This window comes from Liolophura sinensis, chromosome 7, assembly GCF_032854445.1.
Source record: "Liolophura sinensis isolate JHLJ2023 chromosome 7, CUHK_Ljap_v2, whole genome shotgun sequence".
NCBI lineage: Eukaryota > Metazoa > Mollusca > Polyplacophora > Chitonida > Chitonidae > Liolophura > Liolophura sinensis.
Genome location: NC_088301.1, coordinates 52,078,189 through 52,096,743, shown reverse-complemented (window position 1 = coordinate 52,096,743; position 18,555 = coordinate 52,078,189). Strand labels below are relative to the sequence as shown.

Sequence of the window (18,555 nt, the reverse complement as noted above, 5' to 3'; positions counted from 1 at the left end):
GAGTATTATATATCTATATTTGAGTATTTGACCAAATGTAATTTGACAAAAAAACCCTGTTTTATTACACACTCTTTCGACAGGAGACATCACATATATATTGAATAATATAAATATTGAATATATAGACAAAATCGTTATTAACAACTTGGCATTATCCGTAATCTTCTTTGAACAGATCAAGGAAATATTAAAAAATAGAAACAACAGTTTATGATATTGTTTTAACTTTACCGAATAAAAAAATCTCAGGGACCATATGCACTAGGCTATGTAAGACACTGTGTTAAAGCTATCAACAGACCAAAGTAAATAAACAAATGAATAATAAATGAAAAAAGCTCATATTTACCTCTATTATTATCTCTATCTCTAACATTATTTAATAATAGCCCTGTTATACTCTCGGCTAAAGTCTGAAGATGGAATGAATGAGCTGTCTATGGACTTACTACATTTCAATGGAACCTGGTTGAGCTGAATATAAACACGGCGTGCACTTGCCCTCAGCTGACCACGTGGTAATCTATTTTGGGTCTACAGTTCGGCGGATGTGATGTCACAGCGAGGTTAACAACATGGCGGCGAAGGTGGTTAGACGGAACTTGCCGTATTTCAAAGAACAATTTTCTGCTGCTGTTGGCAAGAGTAGCGTCGTGGTAAAGTTTGTTGCAGCAGCAGTTACATTGGGATACTTTCTTTCATTCCTATCTTCCATTATCCCCTATGTGACAGTCACTCCAGGCTATGTTATGCCACCTAACTTCTGGATATGGACGTACTTCACTCATTGCTTCGTGGAGTTTCATATCTGGGAGGTGGTAGCTGATATTGCAGTTGTCATTCTTTGTGGCAAACTTTTGGAACCACTATGGGGAGCTATGGACATGCTTATTTTCTTTGCCGTTGTAAATCTAGGAGTTGCATTATCGACGTCCTTCGTGTATATTTTCATTTACTTCGCCACTAGAAATGAGGAGTATCTCTTCAAAAGCCACATTCATGGACTGGCAGGGTACATCGCAGGATTCTCGGTAGCTGTCAAACAAGTGATGCCCGATCACGTGTTGCTGCCATCGCCGTTTGGGAAACTACGAAATACTCACATTCCCCTACTCCTGCTGTGTGTAGTCATCATACTTCGGTTGCTAAGAGCGTTAGATGGACCCTATCCATTCATGTTTGGATTAGGTATTCTTGTCAGCTGGACATATTTGAGGTTCTACCAGAAACACACCAATGGAAACAGAGGAGACATGGCAGAAAATTTCAGTTTTGCCAGGTATAATTCTAGCCTTGCCTACACCTAATCAGGTGTATATGTATTTTATGTTGAAGATAAGTTACTTTCATCACAACATCACTAGCTCTTGTATGCATGGTCAAGTTTCTTCCATCCAGATAAATGTGATGACCATTATGATTAAATATCTTTATGTCTCAAAACAGTAATATAAAATACCAAGCACATAGTCCTAAATCAATGAAATGAAAAATAAGAACATGATGTATTAATCTGTTAGCAGTATTTCATGCAAAAAGTGGTGCTGTTGGGACCACAGGAGCACATATTATATTTGTTTCCTTCAGTGCCGGTAATTCAGCTATTTGACCTCTATTTTGTTTCCATTTAAATGGATTTGAAATCGACACTGAATGGAGGATAGTACAGGGTGTCAGGTTAAAGCCTACAGTATGATCAAGCTTGAATATATGTACAGTACCGGTACCTAAAGTTCACTTCAGCCTTGACTTGGCTTTCTCTCACATCAGCCAATCAGTCACAAAGACCTCAGTCTTACACATGTAGTCAGGGATATTTAGTTATTCAAAAAAAAGTCATGAAGTTGGTGTTCTGAATTATTCATTGATATTCACAAGAGAGCATTTCTAGACCAACACTCTTTCTGTTTGCTGTGGCATTACAACCAAAACTAGACATTATAGATTAACTCCAAAAACAGGTGCAGACAGACGACCACTGTTCCATTGTACTTCATGTTCGACATATTTTTTTTGTTAAAGGAGAAGAAAACATAATGATGCCAAAATCAGGTGGTCAGCATCAAAAGTTATTTGCAAAAAGTTATTTTTTGATTTTTTTTTCAAGAGAAAAGGGTATTTGAAAGTGTTTTTGTATGGTAGGTATTTGGGACCAACTGTTGGTATTTATCATTGTTGCATAATAATGTTCTAAATAAGTATGTGATGCTTTTCTAATAAATTTATTTGAATGTAAATTTATTGTTTATATGGAAACATATGCATTTAACCTAAATTATTATTTTATTTATGGACATATTAAAAATATAAATATGATCTAAATTGAGGTTTAACACATTTCTTAGCTGAAAAGAACAAATTCTAGTGCAAAAATATTTATTAAACCTGTGTTACATCCTCACTTACGACATTATTACACAAAGACTATAAATACCGAAAGGTGGTCCCAAATACCCACCATACAAAAATTATTTTCAGGTGTCTTTTTCTCCTTAAGGAAAAATCAGAAATATTATTGAAGACCACATTTAGGAATAACTTTTCGCACTGTTTCATCTGAACTATATGTCATTTTCATGTTTTGTCCACTTTTAAGTCTTTTCACTTGATGAGTTGTGTAAGGCTGGAATTGTAAGGATTAGGTTGCTGCCTTGTTTGTTATTGGTCCTCTTCTCCACCATCTCCACCGTCAATCAGTCAGCATTGTGATTAAGTGAGTCTTTAAGCAGCAATTAACCAAACAGACTTGTAAACATATTCTGGACCTTGACCAGTGAGGTTGCAGGTTGTCACTTGAGGTTGGGTTTCTTGGCAAGTGTGATGGTTTCTTCAAACTCAACCTGCTTTCCTTCATGTATTCCACATTCAAACCTGACCACCATCACAAAGCCAGTGACACACAAGACAGATTTTTCCGGCGTGTTTGGTAATTTCTAAAAATTCGATTGTATCAAACATATCAGATACTAGCGAAGAAATACGCCGGCAGTTTCACTATCCGCATAGTGTGTCTGCTCCAGTGAATTGCAGCGATCAACGCAATCGAGCTGACCAATCAAGCAACATGGGGTTGTGTTGAACTATGAAATTTTGTTTGTGTCATATGGTTTACTAGGTCACATTACATAACCTAATGACAACGATCAACAGAAAAATCCACCTAGTTTGTCTGCAGCTATGCTGCCAGTGATTAAGTGGGTAATTAAGTTCGTCCCTACAAGCAAAAAAATCTGCCTTGTGTGTCCCAGGGTAAAGTAAAATCATTCAAATACACGTGTATAAGGTTTAGTCTGTGTACTGCAATGACGTTACCAACTGGTATATGTTTGAATCCAGCTCAAGCTTGAAAAGTACTTGGTAAAGAATGCAACCTCACCTTTTCTCAGTATTACGTGCATCTTTTCCTATCAAGTACCAATGTATCAGTGTACTTGATGTTAAACATATTTTTCAAACCTGTGATTAGGTTTATGAAATCTAATAAATCAATTTACTTAAAATATTAATCATTTTTCTAATAACAATATTGTATATTTTAATGTTTGTCATGTCGCGAAATAATCTTGATTTCGTTCTTGTTGATTCCATCTAGTTTCTTCCCAAGCAAGATTCAGCCCTTTGTAGCAGTGTTAGCCAACACCATCTTTAGTGGAATGGTTCGGATGAAAATCTGCAAAAAACCTCAGCGGAAGTATGATGTCAGTTCACCAACCACAATTACTATCTCCTTACCTGGTACAGATCCACAGGATGCTGAGAGAAGAAGGTAGGTACTTGTAAAAGTAGAATGGATTCCTTTATATGTAGCTCCCTCGCTAAGCAATTTAAACCTGGGATTAAGATGCACGAATTTGTCTATCTTAATCCCAGGTTAAACATACCGAACAGTGGAGTATTGCAACAAGATAGATCTAGTTAAGTTCGTAATAGTGTAATTTTCATTGTAGGACTACATGTGTGTATAACCAGTGTCGAAAATGATAACACAGTCATCACTTAATAGATATTAAGTCAAATGAAAACAGATTCACTGTGCTCTGGGATATTGGCCAAGTAAAATTAATTGAAATACATTAGGTACAAAATGACTAGACATTAGTGGTTGATTTCTGCAGACTGTCACTTAGTGCCTTCATCAGCAAAATTTTGACCTAAGCCTATCAATGATATTAAAGTCCATTCTTCTTTACCGTGAGCCTCGCAAGGTTTGTCACTTCCAGTTTTCACAAGTCTAGTGATACATTCATTTATGTTTCAATATTTTGTCACATTGCATTTAAATGCTATGTGTCACCTTGGAATAAAATGTTTGTTGCCTTTGTGTGTTATTCAGACAAGTGGCTCTAAAAGCTCTGAACGAGAGACTGAGTAAATCAACTGACTTGCCAACAAAGTGGCCATCCATGGAAGAGCCTGACGCAGAAAGCAGTAAGCCAAGTTCATCAACAGCAAAGCTTCCTTCAAAACTGGAATCCACAGGGATAGAGAAAAGGGCTCCATCACCAAAACTTCCCATACCAGACTTTAAGGAAAGCTCAAATGATGCTGACATGTCATCTGTGGGCGATTCATAGTTTTATGATGAAAACAGGAGAAGCAAATGTTTTCCATTTATAGAAAGTGAATATAATTATAAATATATATATATATTAAATGTATATGTCTATATATTTAAATGTGAATAAGTTTTTGTATATAGCTGAAGATGTATAATATGGGAAACATTTGAGCCCAAGGTGGTCATGGTTGAAGATGGAACTCTGGTTTATCCTAGTCTGTGTGTAGTACATAACTTACGGCCATTTTTCATTTCATATTATTTCATATGTGTTTCTAGTTCTTTAGCCGCATGATTTTCTGAAGAATGTGAAGATCTGGACATGTCTTGTATAAAAGTGTAAGTCATGTAGTGCAGTGTTCTGTAGTATCTATGAGTAATATACATATACACTTTTATATGCATCATTACCAATTTCTAGTGAAAACAACAAATTTTGCTCTCAGTTATGTTTCAGAAACATTGTGCATGTTAAAGTAAAGCTTGAATACACCGTGTCATACATGCTGATGCTAAGCTGTTGGAATAGTGGAATGAGTGGGACTATTTTCCAAAAAAAAAAAAAAAAAAAAAAATCCCCAGTTAACACAGATATTGCATGTAAATAGTAATGTGAAAGCCCATCATTACTTACTTGGGCCAGGTACAGGTACAGGTATAAGCTACAAAACTAAAACAGTGGTAATAACTTAGATTGGAGTGTCAAGTGTTTATGGCCAGTGATAACCTTTATTTCTTTCTCATCGAAACCAAATTTTTGTTGTAATTCCACTTATTTTCAGCTTGTTAATATCGATCTGTATATTATTAGAGGCAAATTGTCTCATGCATAGTCAAAATTAAACACTTTATCCATGTATCTGTATATTATATTTTACCTGTATAAAGTTGTGACTTTTCCCATTCCTTTCAAGGATTTGAATAGGCGCTGTATAAACAGATAATCATACAACTGAACCAACATGCAGATGTTATCCACTGTTTCTTTCAGTTCTTACCCTGTAGTTAACAACCATGGCTGAGTAAAACGGTTACATATTTTGTTGTAACTAATGTCATGGTTGGGATGGCTTCATATTACAACCATTTGCTTTGTACATATGTACAGTGTGTATTATTTGTACTATCTATAAGGTAACATCTACATGTAATTCATTTCTGGTTGGCATGTTGTATTGTCAGTATCTCTCATCAGGACAAATTTTGGTTAAATATCTGCAGCATATATTGAGGTACACATTAGCAGATAGAGGAGCAAAACTGGTTATTGTACACATTTGTTTCTTCTGTGAAACAGCTGGAGAGAAGAATGGTTGGGGGGTGGGTTGCTTTTGTTAAATGATGACAGATTTAACTCATGGACGTATGGGAAACTATTGTGAGCAAATGAGATTATGCTAAAAATTGTAAAAACCATTGCCCTTACAGTTGCAAATGTTTGGCATATAGTACATGTACTCCAAACTGCATTTGTAGGATATGGAATAGACTTACTCTTTCAGAAACCTGTAAAGGCTCCTTTTTAGTAACACTTACTTCCATTAATAAAATCCATTGCCATGGATTTTTAGTATCAGTGTATTAAACAGACAAGAACAAAAAAAAATTAATCAAATAGCTCCAAAAATATATTGTATTTTAGCTTCATGTCACTGTAATCTTCAGTTGTGTTAAGCTGGTTGTGATTTTAATCTGAAAGTTTTATTCTGTGGGAAAGCATGTGTTTTTTTGTTTGTTTTTTTTTTTATTTCATTGTTTGCTTTGTTTTCCTTTTTGTGGATAGGTGGATCTTGACTCTGAAATTAGGATAGGATGGTAACAAATGTTACTATGGATTCAACCAGTTTTACATAATTTGTTCAATTATATATTTTCAGTATATAATTTGTTCAATAGTGCTGAATTCACAACATAATACATAAACTTTTGATGAAGCTGGACTTGGGGTTTATTTCTTGATGATCTGTTTATACATGTGCATCAAGGAGTTTTATGAGCATGACCAGTCTGCATTATGATCAAACTTTGATCAGAAATTCCCACTAACCTTGCGCGAAGAATGTAAATCCGTGTTTTGTTGAAAGCAATACATTTTCCTGAAAGTATTTTTATTTTTCTTGTGAAGGATTTAAGTGTTTACTGCATACCTCCGCCAACAGATGTAATTTTTTTTTTTCTGACTTCTAGGGTTCTGATGACTGGTTTACATATATAGCCTTAAATAAGTAAAACAACTACATTAAACAACTAATAATTTCAAAGCACAAATTTTAAACATTCAGTTTTTCATGTTATTGATCAGGCTGGCATAAAATACTGTATAAAATTAAATTTATTGTTATGTCTATGTAGTTATTAAAGATAGTTCCATGTTTACATGACTATCTCCTTGTAACGTGATATTTACATTAGACTATAAACAGTGAGTTAACATCATGCCCTTATAATGATTGATTACTGTGCAACATATCGTTGATATTTATGAATACATTTCTACAGCATTAAGGTAAATGCCTGTAAAACCTTTTACATATGGTTAAAATAGTGCCTGTGGACTGTATGGCTGGACAATCTTTTCGTAATTCCGCGTGATGTCTGGCTCACAGTGGTGACTAGGTTAATTTACCCTATTAGTCTATAAACCTCTGCCTTGAAAATAAAAAGTCATCAAAATGTCATGACTTAAGTGGTATGTTGTATATACGTGCTGAAGCCAAAAGACAACATTAAGAGAGTTTATTTTCCAATTTAAAAGGATGCACATTTGAGAAATTAATATTAAGTCCTTGTCTGTTTGTGGCTCACAGACACTGGTCCACTCATGTATGGTTAATGTTGAAACATTGTGAACGTACAGTGATATCACTACAATAAGTAAATTTTCACTCGTATACGACGATGTAACTACGGCAGTATATTGCACCAGCAGAGAACTTCACGTCGGTTAAGCTCGGCCACACATAGTTCAGGCTGACTGTTGGAGATCTTGGGTTCACCTTGAACATGTATTACAGCCGACAGAAACACCAGTGTGCTGTTTTTTGTTTTCAAACCCCATCCATAGCATTTTCTGTCACCTTGGTTCAGTTTGTCCAAATAGTCTTGAATCAACACAGAATTTTGTTTTCAAGTTTTCTGGCGATGATCTTCCAACAGCCAAGGGCGTTAATTTCCACAGTGAGGGGAGCCCCCTTTGTCACTCATGAGATTTTGTTAAGTTCAAAGGAAGCCAGAGGGACGTTATATTTTGCTAGGGTGCTTTCACTTTCTAGAAAAATAATCCGCATAATATTCTGATTATCTACTCGGTAAATGAGGCCACCATCCTATTTTGAAGACTTGGTCAAAATCACCTACATATTATATTGCCATCAGCCGTTGCAAACCCTAAATGTTGTCAAGTCAGTTGTACGCAACACATGATCCAGGTTCATATATTTGGTCAACAATTAAATTTTAAAACAAATATTCTATGGCCGTCTTTGACGCTGAACATGTAGACCTAGACGTAACATGCGTTACAGAAACTGTTGTGTTTTCACTGAAGCCCAAGATTCCCGCACAGATATTGACAGTATACACTACCTGAGTGAACTCGATCTGTAGCTTACATAAAATGATTATATGCAGGCTTTATACACCTAGCTGAGTAGTACGTGTTCACAGTACATGCAGGCGTATCCGCTATATTCATGACCTCATGATATATGTGCTATACCTGTCAGCTCAAGAAAATGTGTGAATTAATATCAATAAACCCAATATGTGGTAGATTAACTAAACCTTCCATGGAGAATATTCTGTATGCTTTCATTGATTTCAGCTTTGCGAATATCAAGAATGCCTGACCTCATACCTGTACGATACCGGAGTCTGTCCTTCAATTGTACAGCACTTGGAGCATAATCCGGGTTATTATAATCAGTATAAATATGCATCAATGCAGTCCAAAGTGTACAAGCATTCAAGCAGTACATTTAAAGGCGCATGGAAAATTTGTCTGCATTATACATTATATATAATATATATTTAAGTTTAAGGCGTATATGTAGTGGCATAAATGATTTATGGTTGTTTCGTGATCAAGTAGCATCTGCAGGCGGCAGATCTTGGTCCAGGCCAACGAGGCGGATTGCGAGCATTTTAACTGCTGTTCCGTTTACGGGGGCATGTAAACAGGCTATTTACCGTACTATTGACCAATGCTCTCGCTCTATATATATACTGCCCGGTGATAGATTATTAAATTAAAATCACATGATGTTTGAAGCCAGCTTTGTCGTGGCGCCGGTGTATATAGCGTTCTGGATGTCAACGCCATTCCCCTGGCGAGCTGCTGTATGCACGATTGGTGTTCAACATGCACCGTACGCCTTATAATCCAGACCATTTCGGCCAACCAGGCGAAGGAGGGGAAAAGGCGATAAATGTTTTTGTTATCGAGGAAATAAACACTGTATGCAGACGGTCTTAATTTATTTATTCCATTTGATTGGTGTTCTACGCCATGCTCAAGAATATGTCACTTATACAACAGCGGTCATCATTATGGTGGAAGGAAAACGGGCAGAGAGGGGAAAACAGACGACCATCCGTTGTAGGTCTTAATTGAGCAAATTGAAATGGAACAGCTGTTCGCCTTAACCCAACATGTATTCGAGAAATCCCAAACAACTTATGATTTAGTTGCCTTCAGCCCAAATTTACCTTGTTATCTGAACGCTTATTTTTGGTCTTTTCATTGTGACTACATGGTGTGAAGTATGGTCTATCCCATTATAAACTTCTTGGGTCGTAGGCTATAATTTTGACTCAAGTCCGATCTTGCTGTGGAGTATTGGCCCCCTATACAATCAGACGGCTTTGTGTTGCATTTCAAGATATGTTAGAGGCCGAAAAGAGTCATGAGGACGTATACAGTTTATTTGGTTCCAGAGACAAAGATTATATACATATTCCTTGGAAGAACACTGGACCCTGATATACCAGTATTGAGTAACATTTTCTTTGATACCGATGTCCAAATTTTCTCCAGGAGAATCGTCCATTGAGATCAGAATCAGACAACTTTCACTTTGTCCTTTCACACTATGCTCTTCAGTCGACAACTAAGCGTTGTTTTTGGTAAAATGCATAATTGTTTCTTTACTTCAAAATATTGATAATGCAAATTGCACACCAAATGTTTTCGTTCTACCTCCCAAAATTTGAGTTCACGTACGTACTTGCAAAACGTTAATCTTATGGCAAAAGACAACGTATAATGGTTGCATATTTGTTACAGTTCTTTTTATTAGTGTTACTAAACACTGTTGGGACCCCAGCCCCCAATTCAAAACTTACATGCACCAGCGTCGTAAAACTTAAAAACGTCGCTGCACAAAACATGCATACTAGTATATAAAAGACAAATCTTCATTGTAAGACATGCAATTAGGCTTATCATATTTCGAATTATTGGAAAGTTTGTGAGGTCAGTTTAACACCTTATTTCGTGATGAAAGTTACTAACATGTTTTACAACTACCACTGTAAACTACGGCTTCTTCATATATTTTAGGTAATCAAACTGACATTTCAGAATTTTCTTCATCTTGTGACAGTCAGTTTCTTCCAAATCGCCATTTAGAAAATTGTTCATAGTGTTTATCCGTGGGTTTTTGTGGCTCTGCGGATAGTAAGTATTTGGGGGAAGGTGGTACGGGTAGGGGTAGGGGTAATGTGCATACCAAGGAGGGTAGCTCCAGTGGGGTGGGTAAGGTGGAGCGCAAGGATAATAATACTGGTTGTGGTACCAGTGGGGCATAGGGTAGTGATGAACCGATTCTGGATTTCCATGTGGTACACTTGTGTGGTCATATCCTACATATTGGGTATGATGGCTGTACTTTGGTTGTTCCTGGTGGTTCTTGAAATTGTAACCATGTCCATCACATTTCAGGCTTTCCTCTGTCTCATCCTGAAATGTATTCTTTCCAGAATATCGCTCATCACATGATTTTTTATCCCCGTAATTGCTATAGTAATTACCAGGAGACTCCTCACTTTCACCGTCACTGTCACAATCCGATTCCGAGCCCGAATCATAGCTGGATTCGGATGAACTGGAAGTATCGCTGAAGATTGAACTTGAAGAATTTCCTGATGTGGACTTGTCGTGTGTAAACTTTGTACTATGTTTTTGACTGATTTGCCATTTTATTGCTTGATCTGAAGAATCTTTTGCTATTTTTGGCTTAGTTGTCTTTGATGTTGTACCAAGATAACCACCTTGAGTTTTTGAGTCAATAGGAGCTTGTTGCAACTTTGTTCCATTCAAACTGGCTATAGCTTCAGGATGACTTGAAATTTGCTTTAACATTGTTGAACTAGATATCTGTGATAAGGAATCTAAACTAATGGAGTTGATACCAGTCTTTCCTTTTAGCTGCTGTCCTGAACCCACCTTTGTGTGAAATTTTGGAGCATTCTCAGAATCATCAGTTACCTCTGACCTACTTGAAACTTGGTCACTTTGGATTGACGTTGGATTGCATGTTGCAATATGTGGAAGGTCATCTTTAAGAGAAAGTGTCCTCAGCTCTTTAGAAAGGTTGTCTGATGAATTGTTCTCAACATTTCTCTGTGAATCATTCAAATCATTTATGTGGCTGGGCTTAACATCATTTAAAGTCTTAGACACCATTTCACGTGAAATCCCATTGGATCTCCCACTTCTTGAAGCCTTGCATTTCTGCATCAAAAGAGTGATCCAGTCCCCAACATCTGCAATCTCTGAGGTCTCATCCCATGTTTGCAAGAAATTCTCGTAATTTTCCAATGCATTAGAATAAGTATGGCTTTTCAAATCTCCATTTATGGGCTTAGTACTCTGGTCCTCAGTTGCTGCCTGTGTTGCCGTCATTGAAGAATTTGCATTCACAGACTTTTTCTCAGGTTTAACAGACACCCCATGGTCCCTCCCATCGGTGATACAAATCTTATCCAGAGTGTTATTTTCATGAGAATTTCCATAGTTAACGTTACAATCATTGTTTTCATGTTTTTGATAACTGTTTGTTGCTATACCAAATCTTCGTCTTCGCACAGCAACAATTTTCTTCCGCCCATGAACATCAAATTTAAATGGGGCATTTGTACCTGTCCAGACATCTTTACTTGGGAAGGGTTTAGGATTGTCTGTGTTCATGGAACAACTGCTTGATAATGGAAGTTCTGAGGAAACAGGTTGTTTAAGGGTAAGTGAAGGATTAGATTTGCCTGGCATCGTTTCATGGGTTGAGCTCCCTATATTACTCTTTGATGTATGGATGGCCTTAAAATCACGAATAACTGGAGGAGGTGGCAGATGTGACCTTGCTTTGCAAGGCTCAGGTCTTTCTAATATAACCATGTCTGTGTTAAAAATCTGAAAACATTCTCCACCTCCAAATTCTTCCTGCAAGATGGTATTGTTGGTCTTCTTTTTCTTGCGCCCTTTTTTCTTGGAAGTATTACTTTCTTTGCCAACGTCAAGCTGTTCAGTTTCCATGAAGGCTTCTGTCAATGAACCTGCAGGTTCCTCTTTAGAAATGGTAATACCTCTGACATTATTATGATTGGTATGTACATCTGTATTCATGAGAGATCCATTGGTCTCTGGGAAATCTTTTGATACGACTTCAACAGAGCTTCCTTCTTCACTTAATAAACATGCTTCAGAAATTGCAGGATGTTCCTGCATTGCACCTGTTTCATAATGACAAGTAGGAAATTGCCCCTCATAATCGACATTTCCCTCTTCTGTCTTACTAACAACATCAACTTGGGGTTGGATGTCAACCACTGGTGTTTCCGCTTCAGCAAGACTATTTAATGAATCATTTACAGATTTTTCCCTTAAATCACTTTTTTCTACATAACCAGCTGTATCTGATGACCTTTCAGGTAATTTCTTTGAAGCACAGGAAGAATCCACTGGGGGCAAATTGCATGTATTATTATTTCCCGCAAGACTAAAATCTCCACTTGTTGATTCTTCACATGCCTCAGCTGTTGGACGAGATACATTTTCTTCTGGTCTTGTTATAATTTTTGTGGCAGTTACCAGCTCACCAAGACTAACTGGAACATCTGTATCTGCTAAGTCTGCTGGTATAGGATCTGAAAAACACAATTCGAAAGTTGACATCATCTTGTTTCCTTTTCAGTACATATAAATTTTTTGCCAAAACTTATCAGGTTGTATCTACATTAGCAGAGCAGATGCATGTAATCAGATAAATTGATGTCTAGTGAACACTTAGCTATTTACCTGGCAGACGGTGAATACATGTGTTGCACTTAGCCTCAACAGTTTTCAATCGGTCTCTCTCTTCTGCCCCACTGATGAGAATAATGGATGCTCCAAAACTTCCTTCAAGTAAACAGTGAAAATTCAGTTATAGGTCATCATTCATGGACAGATACATGTTCACATAAATATTTTATAGTGGCAATGCGGTACTCCTCCAAATTTCATCAGAGGTTCAATATACAATGTTTGCAGATTGACAAGATCTAAGCCCTCCTTCTACCCGCACAATGTACGAATCTTTATCATTCTCTTCATATAAATGTACTTAATACATGTATTCATTCTGGGGGTGTGAGATATTTACCAAATCTGCCTGCTCTGCCAATCCTGTGTAGGTAAGTCTCATGATCATGGGGAAGGTCAAGATTCACCACCAAATTAACATTCTCTGCATCAATACCACGTGATGTCTGTCAATGCAGAAAACAGTAATATATACTCAATGTTGAGCAAGCATCTTACTACTCTATAACAACACACATCATATAACAAAGTCAGCAAAGCCACTGATTTCTCTTGTTTATGTGTATTACTTTAATGAATGTTGTCCCTAATGGACTATCCAAATAATGAATAAAACTTTTGAGTTTTTAATTATGGCCCATTAACAACCCCTTCCTGCCCATCTGCTGCCTGGAACATCCTACACACATGTACAGAGAAACAAACCAAGTGAGTATGGCCCCTGTCCCATCCCCTGTTTGGTTTGAACAATACACATGTGTGCAAGCATGTTACAGGGTCATAGCCTTATGAAAAGATTTTCTATAACAATAATAATACATCTAAGTATAATTCATACAGTAAAAGCTTACATACATACATATATGTGTATTGTGTTCGTTATCTGACTATAACTGTGATTATAAGTAGCGTGAGTGAAGGGGCTTCTATTACGCCAATAGGGATGCAGTTCGGCAATCATAATTAAAAATTTCACATAAACAATGGGGGCAGGTTCAGAACTGCTACTCTTCAGAGTTACTTGACAACCCTCTTGTCTTAAAGCTCTAGCTGGAACAATGAATGATAGATCATCTGTGGCAAGAACTTAGCTTTAGTAGAATGAGTCAACAGGAGCCCAAAATTGAAGATAGACTAATTATTACTTTAATCACATATGAGCAGAAATTACCAAGTCGGTGGAAATTAGAACTCTACACTTGAATGTTTTTAACTTCTCCATAGCCTGTAGTCGTTTCTCTTGCTCCAGACATCCTGCAATGCATACAGATGGCCATCCTTTGCTGTTGAGAATGTCACAGAGGCTCTGAGCTCTGAAAGGAAAGTATGCATTGTGAAAAATGAAGGGCTGATGGAGAGATGCTACAAGTATGCCAAAGAACAATATTGAACTCCACCAAATTTTTGTATATTTCAGGTTTAGATGTGATCAAATTTATATGTAAGGACCAATATCCACTTCAGTCAAATTTACCAAACAGTTTTTTTTCACTACTGGTGCATTATGTTCCAGGCTCTCCAAAATAAATTTATATTTCTTACATTTTTAAACTTTAAGCCCACTGACCTTTCATTTATGACTGGTCAGGATTACTGGTTAAAGAAACTAGGCACTGCCCACGAGAATCTACAGCATCTTACAATCATCTTTATTTCACTCTTCTGGACATTCTGAGCAATGTCAACAGAGTGTGAACAGAACCTATGTCGTCTTGAGAGGAGGCCATTTGAAATAGTGCCGCTACACCATTAATTTAACACATGATTTTCACTTTACTACATTTACAGTGAGACTCCCTCTACAGTTTCCTTCCTTTAATGCCTGTGGCATCACTGTTCTGGCATATGTTCTGAAAAATGACTGGGCCCTAGACCACTCAGTCAGCTGTGCAGACATTTGGAAAAGAAAATAATTCATGCGCAATCTTAATACAATTCAGAGGTTAAAATTTTCAAAGCATTTTCATCAAGAACATATTCTGAAAACAACATGCATAAGCATAAACATAATATGGAATAGCTGACCTTAACAAAAAAGCTTACTACAAAACTGACATCGCCATCTCCCCATACACTACCTACCTTTTTAACGGCAAACTAAGAATGCGTGTCCAAATGTCCCTATGACAATGAAGATAAAGGTAAGAGAGTGAATTTCTGCCTAGAACTGCTTAATGTGGAAACAAATACTGTACCTTGCTTGTAGGTTCGAGAACACCAAACACTGGTGAAAGCTCACAGATGACAAGATTTTCACGAGCACCTTGACCTTGTTCTCAAATACAGTATGGGGAAATGGGTGGAATGGGGCTGTCTCAAAATACTGCTTAATACCTGAAACATGGGAAAATAAAAACAAACATTCAGTGCCTGAGTTTTTGAGCATTAATTCTTAAGAAGCATTAATTCTTAAGAATTAATACGAAATGAGTCTTAAATGAACAGTTTAGTACAACGGTGCAATGCAAAGGCTTCAGCTTGCAAAACTGTTTTTCACAGGCTTCTCCTCCTATGACATAAAGCTCATGGTAACTTTTCGTTTTTTTCCAGAATGTCATGTAATGTTGGTCTGCTCAATGAATGTTTCGTAACACATCATATTTTGTCTGATGCTGTCAACAATGCTGCCTGATCAATGAGCCAGGGCTATCATAAAATCAGGAAATTCCAAAATCAAAGGACCAAAGCACTAGCATTTTAACACTATCACAGAGCAGCCATATTTGAGCAGATAACTTCTGTTCACCCATAACCTTCATGAACGAATTATATACTGAAAAAAATAGAAACAATAACTTGCACAACGACCACTCAGATCAGACACCAATTGAAAAACCTATGCATGTACTTTTAAACTGTTATAAGCATATAAAACTGGAAATGAAGCCAAATCTGACATAATAAATCTAATTCTGTTTCCAACTCTCTAAATCTTAAATTTTGGTGGAAGTACATACCCAACAAAGCAGGATCTTCCGAGTTGAGTCGAACAAATGTTGGGTTTCTCATGTAGACAGTCAATTGCTGGGCCATGTATTCAGGGTACGTGGCAGACAAAGCAAGCATCTGTTTGTTGTCTGGCAGCATAGAGTAAATCCAACTGAAACAATGATCAATACTCTCCACAAAAGTACTAGCCATAGATTCTATCTACCGTGTGCTACAAAGGTTTCAAAAACCTTCAGTGTAGAAGTTCCAAGTTCATCATGCATTTTGTCAAAAACATAACCTTAAGACAGCACTACCCAAATAATATCTGTTTCCACTGGTTACCAGAAAATTGATTTAAAACCTTTTTTCAATACAACTAATACCTCCTTCACAATGAAATTAACTCTCGCGTAATATAACAGTCCACGATGAGGTCACTGTAAGTTGAATAACTCATACTGTTGTGAAATTACACCTTCAGCTACATCCAAACAGAGGTAAGTTATACAATTTCTCACTTTATTTGTTCCTGGAAACTTTCTTCTAATAGTTTGTCTGCTTCGTCAAGGATAAATAAACGGATGCTTTCTGTCTTCAACATGTCGTTCTCAATAAGCTGCTTTATTCTACCTGAAAAATGATCAACCAACCAATGCAGCCATTTCATTAAATTGTACAAAATTCCAATAAAACATGTAAAAACGTAGTGATATGAAAGTACATAAAAATGTGAACACCTGGATATAACTGCTAGAATGTAAACTTCTAAGTGTACACACCTCTTACTATAGGCTTGTCTTTTTATTACAAGCTGTGTAGATGTAGGAGTAAATAAACCATCCGTACAAACCTCTTGGCTTACTCATAGTAAGCCACTCCTTTGACGATCTCAGCCAGTCTTCTATGTAAAGAGATTATAAAAAGGAATTACTGCTTGTGATGATCAACTGAAAACAGTCCCCAGAATTACAGTCTGCGGTCAATCTCATAATATACAGCTGCCAGTCTCTTGACAACCTACCTGGGGTGCCTATTGCTACATGACAATGTTTCAGTTTCTGTTTATCTTGGTTCACAGGCAGCCCTCCTATGAACATTCGACACTGGATCCCGATCATTTCACTGCTGATGGACTTCATTACTTCCCATATCTGAACAGCAATTTCCCTTGTTGGAGCCATAACTAGCACCTGCAATTAGATTACACACAAAAGTACTTAACAGTTTTATTTTAAAATGTAAACACTTGAAATTTTCTCAACAATGCAAGATAAAGATACAAAGAAATAGTTCAACCATGGTGTAGTTTCCCATTAGTCCATATGCTCTAAAACTGATAGGTTTTCATGTACCATTACCTAGTTTCTAGAAATGTTTTCCTCAATGTGAGGTAAATGTACACTTATACTTAAAAACTTTAATGATGCATAATGATGTTACATAACAAGTCTCCACAATACCTGTGTAGAATTGCTTTCCAACTGCAGGCTCTCCAGGGCAATAGTAGTAAACACAACAGTTTTCCCTGTACCAGATTTTGCTTGCACTATGAGATCTATAAACAGAAACCGCAATTAAAATACAGCTCAAGTGACTGAGAGGCCTTGAGTTTCTGGAATTCGTAAAGACTAGGTTTGTGTTTACGTGCTGCTTTCCACATTCGTATTGACGGGATTTTTTCCCCTCGGTCACATGATTTCATACACTTTTCCTTGCTTAAAAATGAATGGGAAGATGCCTGATATACATTTAAAATATAGTGTAAGTACACTATTGTCTGTCACATGGTACTGCCATCAAAGAGTGTTCAGCAAGCAGGATTCCTACTTACATCAGACACTGTTGGGTTGGTTTTTTTTTTTTTTTTTTTTTTGATTGGTGTTTTAAGCCGTCCTCAAAAATATTTCACTTATACAACGGCAGCCAGCATTATGGTTGTGGGGGGAACCAACGACCATAAAAGCTGGAAAACCTTCCCATGTATGGCCGGAGAGGAAGCCAGCATGAGCTGGACATTGGTGAGAGACTACTAGGTCATCACGCTGCGCTAGCATGCAAATGCTGGGTTCATAGCTGGACATTTAGACCACTAGAGCATTTGAGTTCACAGAGTGTGTTTAAGACAGATGAACATGGTAAGGGTTGAATTCACACGTGTGTGACTGTGTCACATGCTTGTCATTTGGACTACATATGAAAAGGGCCATTCTACTCCATACTTGGCCTGCTTCATTCAGGGAAGCATGACGAATGAGTGATGTAAGAAGTGACCTGAAAGTTACACATTACCACAAACCTAGTGTTTACTACGGCCTCGTCTGTGTTAAATTTTCAAGCTACTAATAGTATTATACACATATACACCTTCAGTATATAATATGTAGTTTTCAATTCACAAGAAGTGTACTTAAGTTCGTATATGATGGTTGCCTGGTTAAGCATATATGAACTGTAAGAGTAAAATGTAAGTACCCAAACCACATCTTCCTATGGGAATGGCTTTCAGCTGTATTGGAGAAGGTTTTTTGAAGCCGGACCCTGACAGTCCAGCCAAAACAGTGTCTGACAATAACAGACCAGCAAAATCAACATTTTCAGCTATAAGAACGTCACCCGTTCTTGTCTTCGTTTTAATGTCGTGTGCAACGTTTTGAAACATTATGTGGCTTCTTTTCAGGGACACACAACTGACAAGTCTTTTTTCAGTATCCCTCAGTGTTTCGCCTGCACGTCTTCCCACAGTCGCATGTGCATCGTCTGCACG

At 37.1% G+C, this 18,555-nt stretch overlaps 2 protein-coding genes across 2 annotated transcripts; one reads left to right on the top strand and one right to left on the bottom strand.

Annotated features, from left to right (window-relative positions):
* Positions 1–578: 578 nt before the first annotated feature.
* LOC135470197 (transmembrane protein 115-like) lies at positions 579–5,286 on the top strand. Its single transcript, XM_064749006.1, has 3 exons — positions 579–1,282; positions 3,596–3,769; positions 4,337–5,286. The coding sequence occupies exons 1-3, from the start codon at positions 579–581 to the stop codon at positions 4,575–4,577; spliced, it is 1,119 nt and encodes a 372-aa protein (XP_064605076.1). The 3' UTR covers positions 4,578–5,286.
* Positions 5,287–9,132: 3,846 nt separating this feature from the next.
* LOC135470297 (uncharacterized) lies at positions 9,133–18,519 on the bottom strand. Its single transcript, XM_064749151.1, has 10 exons — positions 18,264–18,519; positions 17,252–17,346; positions 16,813–16,981; positions 16,310–16,421; positions 15,818–15,960; positions 15,056–15,194; positions 14,032–14,173; positions 13,201–13,306; positions 12,855–12,956; positions 9,133–12,703 (listed from the first exon to the last, which is right to left on the bottom strand). The coding sequence occupies exons 1-10, from the start codon at positions 18,448–18,450 to the stop codon at positions 10,098–10,100; spliced, it is 3,801 nt and encodes a 1,266-aa protein (XP_064605221.1). The 5' UTR covers positions 18,451–18,519; the 3' UTR covers positions 9,133–10,097.
* Between the last annotated feature and the right edge of the window lie 36 nt (positions 18,520–18,555).

What these genes read in the sequence shown, in the direction of transcription:
- LOC135470197 (XM_064749006.1), top strand. Translation starts at nt 579, where the DNA reads ATGGCGGCGAAGGTGGTTAGACGGAACTTGCCGTATTTCAAAGAACAA. An exon ending in GAAAATTTCAGTTTTGCCAG is followed by an intron (nt 1,283 to 3,595) that starts GTATAATTCTAG and finishes GATTCCATCTAG; the next exon opens with TTTCTTCCCAAGCAAGATTC. An exon ending in CAGGATGCTGAGAGAAGAAG is followed by an intron (nt 3,770 to 4,336) that starts GTAGGTACTTGT and finishes TGTGTTATTCAG; the next exon opens with ACAAGTGGCTCTAAAAGCTC.
- LOC135470297 (XM_064749151.1), bottom strand. Translation starts at nt 18,450, where the DNA reads ATGTTTCAAAACGTTGCACACGACATTAAAACGAAGACAAGAACGGGT. An exon ending in CATAGGAAGATGTGGTTTGG is followed by an intron (nt 17,347 to 18,263) that starts GTACTTACATTT and finishes TTCTGTTTATAG; the next exon opens with ATCTCATAGTGCAAGCAAAA. An exon ending in TGGAAAGCAATTCTACACAG is followed by an intron (nt 16,982 to 17,251) that starts GTATTGTGGAGA and finishes ATCTAATTGCAG; the next exon opens with GTGCTAGTTATGGCTCCAAC.